This window comes from Orussus abietinus, unplaced genomic scaffold, assembly GCF_000612105.2.
Source record: "Orussus abietinus isolate OABI.00-Male unplaced genomic scaffold, Oabi_2.0 scaffold833, whole genome shotgun sequence".
Classification (NCBI taxonomy): domain Eukaryota; kingdom Metazoa; phylum Arthropoda; class Insecta; order Hymenoptera; family Orussidae; genus Orussus; species Orussus abietinus.
This window is the reverse complement of record NW_019394974.1, coordinates 2249-8640: the sequence shown is the minus strand read 5'-3', so window position 1 is coordinate 8640 and position 6392 is coordinate 2249. Positions and strand designations below refer to the sequence as shown.

Here is a 6392-nt window from a genome sequence, read left to right as displayed (position 1 = left end):
CGGCCGCCTGCAGACACCGGGGGGGAAAATCTCCATTCCGCCGGAGGGACCGACCCCGGAGTCTTGAAATACCCGAAAACAGCTCGGGACGCTCGTTCCACGCTCGATTTTCGAAAATCACGGAAAAACCCGCCCTCCCCTCCCTTCGACTTCGAAATTCGATGAAGAGCAACGCCGCGTTGTGAAACAAATGGAACGGCGACGAAGCGACGATTACGGCGCGAGACGTAATCGCAGTTTTTGGGACTCGCCATTACGCAGTCTCCTTACGTGCGCCATCCAAGGGGGCCGTGCATAATACTCTCACGCATCGCGCGTATCACGCGAGACCCATCATAAATTCCGTGCACTTATGCCTGGCCCTGATGGGGTCCCATGTATGAGAGAGTAGCGCCCCCCTCGCCTCGCGGATGCTGCTCGGATTGAGCACACCTGAATTTATTGACACGAATCGACGCACGCACGAAGGATGACGCGTGCGCGGACTGACGATGCGGATTGGCCGCGGGCTCGTAGTTTATTGTCTCGAAAGGTGGAATCCCGAAATCCCGGCATTCCTCCGCGATTCCTAGTTCCATCTCGTCCGACCGCTTGCCCTTGGTCCCGCAAGATGGCGGCACTCCGCGACGGCGCGGCGCGGTCGCCATCGGCGGCGTCGATTTTTCCGTTTTTCGGCGGCTTAGACGCGTCATTTCGAGGAAAACCGCACCGCGGAGGATTCTCTCCTGCGAGAGGATGCTCTCGCGAAGGATGGAACGAAGGTAATCGGCGAAACTGGGCGGAGGTGAGTCAGCGAAGTGTCGAGGTGGCGCGGACTCGCGCTTTACCCGGATCCTAAGAGGGCCAATGTCATCGGATGCGCGCCGCCCGCCCCTGGGTCTCTTAGCGATGCCAGCCATGCGCCAAACAAACCGTATATAATCGGCGCGGTCGGTCCGCAGAAATCAGTCGCTTGAAAACAACTGGCTAACCACTCGTGTGCACGACATGAAGGTAGTTAAGAGCGCGTACTTGCGGTTTACGCCCGGTTCTCGCCGCGGCCCGACTTCCGTCCCGGTCGGGCGGATCTCCGTCTCCCGTATCGAGACTTCCACCCTTAGCTCCAACTTTTGCGCTAACTCGAAAATTCAAATTTCATCGACGCAAGCCCCGCCACCTCGAGCTAACCTCAAATTGCCCCGCATAAATCCCCCGCCTAAATAAAAATCTCCCTACAGTTCATTAAAATCGCAACCCCGTGTTAAAACGAAGAAAATAAGATATTTACGAGTTTACTCCCTACGGTTGAGAACGGTGCCATAATTTCATTTTTTTTTTATTAAAAGTATTTGCAATCTTTTTCATTCGTTCCCGTGAGATACCAATCTGTTTATTTCTTACAAAATTTAGAGTACTTATCCTCGCTGTTTAGGCGTTACAAATTTACTAGGCACCGGGGTCCTTGTTAGCTTTTTCGCCGACATCGCCATTGCTTTCGGAGGTATTAAAAAGCTCATCATTTTCCATTTTTTTTTTCTCGCGAAACAGGGAATATTTCTGGGATTCACCTTGCTCCTGGCCTCGGCCATGGCGGAGCCGCCGAGGTATAGATTCAACTCTCAGGCCCAGAACCAAAATCAGCAAGGCAGGCAATACTACTTCGCTCGACAGCAGCAAGACGCCCCTTACCCAGCATCGGGTTGGCGTCCCGAAGGACCATCCTTCGACCTGCCTGAAAGACAGTTGCAGCAGCAATATGGCGCTCCTGATGCAGGGCAGCAGGAATACGGGACTCCAGATGCAGTCCAGCAGCAATACGGAGCACCCGATTCACCCCAGAAACAGTACGGCGCACCTGACGCTGCTCCTCAGCAACAGTACGGGACACCTTCGGCTCCCCAGAACCAATACGGTGCACCTGCTGCGCCCCAGAACCAATATAGCCCACCTGCTGCACCTCAGCAGAAATATGGAGCACCCGCTGCCCCCCAAAATCAATACGGAGCACCTACGGCTCCTCAGAACCAATATGGAGCACCTACGGCTCCTCAGAACCAATACGGAGCTCCTACGGCTCCTCAGAACCAATATGGAGCACCCGCGGCTCCTCAGCGACAGTATGTAGGACCTGCTGCACCTCAGCAGCAGTATGGAGGACCTGCTGCACCTCAGCAGCAGTACGGGGCACCCAGCAAGTTCCGTGCCTCCCAACAACAGTTCGGAGCCGCCTCTGCTCCTCAGCAGCAGTATGGTGCCGCTGCGACTTTCACTACCGACCAGCCCAACACCACCGAATTCGATGAGTCCACCACCACGGTAGCAACGACCGAGTCCGATGTGAGTACTGAGAATGGGGTTCACGGGTTCTGGTGTAATGGAGGCTTCAGGGTCTGCTGGGGGACGTCAGGTACTTTATAGTGATCTTTGGCCAGTTCACCAAGATGTAAGTCTTCTGCTAGTGATTTGGGAGCAGCTTATCGGGACGTTTATGATTTCATAGCGAATGTACAATAGACTTATCAAGACAACTTATCAAGACGCAAGTCACTTTACAGTGATTTTGGCCCGGCTCATTAGGATGTCAGTCCTTTTATAGGGATTCTGGAATAGCTTATCGAGACGTCAATCATTTTATAGAGAATTATATAGATTTTGGTCCAGCTTATTAGGACGTCAGTCCTTTTTTAGGGATACTGGAACAGCTTATCTGGACGTCAATAATTTTATTGACAATTATGTAGATTTAGGTCCAGCTTATTAGGATGTTAGTCCTTTTATAGGGATTCTGGAACAGCTTATCGGGACGTCAAGAATTTTATATCGAATGATACAGATTTTGGTCCAGCTTCTTAGGATGTCAGTCCTTTTGTAGGGATTCTGGAACGTCGGTATCGGGACGTCCATGATTTTGTAGAGAATCTAGACCAGCGCATCAGGATGTACCTCGCTCTATTCTGATCTTGGATCAGTTCGCCAGAATTTGAGTCCTTTTATCCTAGGGCTGGTCCACTTTTGTAACGCTCCGTTCTTCCACGTCTGACACCTTTCTTTGGACAGGGTTAGGACCTCCAAGTTACCATCCAGGTAAACGAAGACGTCACTTGGCACGGACCTCCTCGAAGATCCCCAGGAGGTGGGGACCCGGGCTCCGGTACCTCGTTTCGTATTCAAGGCGTCGTTTACTTTCGATCGAGACGCGAGCCCGGACTCCGAAAGAACCCCGTGACGCAACGGCCTCGTTAAATTTGTCGTAATCCCCGAACCGGGAGGAAACCGAAAGCCCCCAGCTTGGCCTTGACGAGGTCGCTGCGTTCTCGAAGAAGGGGTTCTATCGCGTCCTAGGAAGCGCATTTACCCCCTTGATCTCTTTCACGGCGAGGTTCTTCACTCTAACACGTGTCGATCTTTCAGGCCGAGCCGGTGGATTCCGTCAACGAGCTCGAAGAGACCCCTGAAGAAGAGGGCCAGCAGAAAGTCAACGGGGAGTACTACGTGGCTCTTCCCGATGGTCGGCTCCAACGCGTCCGCTACGCCAGCCGACACGACCTGGAGGCCATGAAGGTGTTCGCCAGAATTCGCGCGGAAAATGTGGAGCCCCTGAGGGGCCCGATCTACGCCTACGCCCCCCTGCAGAGGCTGCAGTTCGCCCCGAGCAAGCTCGAGGTGACCGCGGGTCCCCAGCAGGGCCAGGCTCCTGAGAAGCTGAGGATCCAGGCTCAGGCTGCGAAGCTGAGCCAGGGGGAACAGGGCCCGGCTCAGCAGGTGCAGTACACGTACGAGGCGCCCTCAGCGGTGGTTCCCTTGCCAGGCTCGGCTCTCAGCTCTTCCTACACAACCTACACCGCAAACTACCAGGCGCCTAGCGAGGCTAGGTACCTTTTGACCTTCTGAACTGCAGAAGATGGGGAACGAGGAGGTCTTGTCTAGGACCAGGCGATCCTCAGAAGAACACAGAAATGATAAGAAGTAATAAGAAATGCCGAGGAATACCGAAAACTACTCGGACTCCACGTCCCAAATCCCTGTACAGCTCGCAAGGGCAATGGCAATAAATTCGACGTCCAATGTCTCCCAGAATTGTGTTATTCCTTGCCGTCGTGGGTCCTCGGGGTTATTGGGGTATAAGGATGCGATGGGGAGATAGTACGACGAAAAGGGACATCGTGGGTCCTCGGTAGGGCCAGGACGGGGGAAAACTGAGGATCCAGACTCAAGCTGCAATGCTGAACCAGCGGTAACTGGGCTCGACGCCGTAAATGCGGTACAGGTATGAGGCACTCCCAGCAGTGATCCCCCTGCTGGGCAAGCCTCTCAGTTCGTCCTACACTATCTATGCGGCCAACTACCAGGCACTTAGGGAGACAAGGTACCCTGACGGACATAAACGCTTCCCCATCGTGGACTGATCGCCTTATCAGCAGAGAACGCATTCGCGTGTGCCCCTGTACCCAAAATTTGCGAACATAGCACATAATTAGCACATAAAGAGCACAAAATGTTAAGACAAAGAAATTTGAATTTTGTAAAGGTGGGGGTGCCAGCTTTACGCACCTCCTGTACTCTCTGAGCTTCCGAAATGCAGAAGGTGGAAAATAAAGAGGTCTTGGCTACTACGAAATATTCGGAAAAACAGAATTACTAAGAAATAATGAGAAATTATGAGAAATAATGCGAAATAATAAGAAATACTCGGAACCCCACGTTCCGCCCAAGATGTGTAGCCGGCAAGGGCAATGACAGTACATTCGACGTCCGATATCTCCGACAACCGAGTTCTTTGCTTTCGCAGATCTTCAGGGGGTGTTATCGGGTTATCAGGTGTAAGGATACGATGGGTAGCACGCCGATAAGGGGGACGCGCCTCGACGCGCCCCAGCGGACCCCGGAGTGGCGGGGGAGTCTAAGGGGGTTGGCACGTAGACGCGCCTTACCGCAAAATTCCAGAAATTTAATATCTTGCCCCGCTCGCGGGGGCGTTTCATAAGTTCCACCCTTCCCCTCCACCCTTCCGAAATCCCGCCGAATTCCGATCCCGACTCGCGAGTCCTGGTTTCCCGGGCGCGAAAGTGGCTGGTGCCCTTCTTGGGAGGGTGGTAGCGGGATCGAATCACCAAGGGGGGTTGGGAGGAGAAAGGGGGATAAGAGAGGAGCGAAAATCTTGACCGAACTCGGGGGTTCCGGCGATCGGGGTGAGTCGCCCCCCGGGGTAACTCGGACACGGGGGAGGTCAGTTCAACAAGTAGGGCGGCCACGAGGAGCGAATCGCCCGATCGATCCCTGGGACGAAGGGGTCCAATTAAATCCAGGTTCCCGGCCACTTTCGGCCCGGCACTAACCCGGGGGATGAACCCCCCCATCCCTCCGAGCCATCGTCAAAGTTCGGCTCTTCAAACGTCTCGAACTTGGCCCGGCTTTCCGCACCCCCGGCCCTTTCTTCGCCGCCGGCCCGAACAACCCCCACGGGGCAGGGGGTGGAACCATGGAACCGCTTTCGAAAACAAAGTTTCTCAGTCTCCGATCCGGCTCGACCACCCTGAATCTTCCCCCTCCCCCTCAGGAATTTTACCGTCATCCCTCCCCGTGGATGGTAAACTCCTCCTTATCAGCCATTCCCCCCTTAAGGCGAAGTGAAACACGTCGAGGAACTTGATCGACGTCGATAAAGAAGATTTTTCTAAATGCCTACGTTGACGACGTTCGTTTTTATATCGACAGATGGGTCGAATTAGATTGGGTATTGTACTAAACGGCATACTCCACCTGTCGTTTTCGTACAATAATTATAAAGAAATCGAAGTGAAACTCCAGAAATCCTCTGGATTCGTGCTTTCTGAGGCCCTAATTGACTGCAGAGGGACCCCCTGCGCCATCTGTGATTTCCAGGTCAATTAAATTTTCCCTCCGAGACCTCGTATTCCCATCGTTTTAGCATAGAAGCGCATAAAACACTTTTTTCGCCTTTATCCCGTTCAAATGCGAGTTTATCGATTACCAGAGTGTTCTAAATTGTCGTAGAATTGTCCTGACCCTTTCGATTCTCATATCAGAGCCTTCGATAATTGTACATCGATCGAAATATGAGAGCTCGACGCCATTTTGGTTCTGGTCTGGGCAAAGTTAAAATGTTTTTCCCCAAAATCAAAATCTTGAATGTTGTCAGGACAATTCTTAGATGATCACGAGTCGTGTGTCAAAATTTCGGACAGTTTGGTCCAATACCCTTAAAAAAAAGTGCTGTATTCGAATCGACTGATTTGAAGGGGGTTTCACTTCACCTTATCACGTTCGCTACGAGCGCGTAAGAAGAAAATCTTGTACCACAGTGTGTCTAATACCCTTTGGGGTCTAATACCAGTTTGGTCTAATACCCTTAAAAAAAGTGTTGTATTCGAATCGACTGATTTGAAGGGGGT

The 6392-nt window shown here is 52.6% G+C and overlaps 1 protein-coding gene across 1 annotated transcript; it reads left to right on the top strand.

Moving 5' to 3' along the window:
• The first annotated feature begins 968 nt into the window (after positions 1-968).
• On the top strand, positions 969-3870 carry LOC111674180 (pro-resilin-like). The gene is made up of 4 exons (XM_023433579.1): positions 969-993; positions 1528-1749; positions 1945-2316; positions 3391-3870. Exons 1-4 carry the CDS (start codon positions 988-990, stop codon positions 3868-3870), a joined length of 1080 nt encoding a protein of 359 aa, XP_023289347.1. The 5' UTR covers positions 969-987.
• The last annotated feature ends 2522 nt before the right edge of the window (positions 3871-6392 follow it).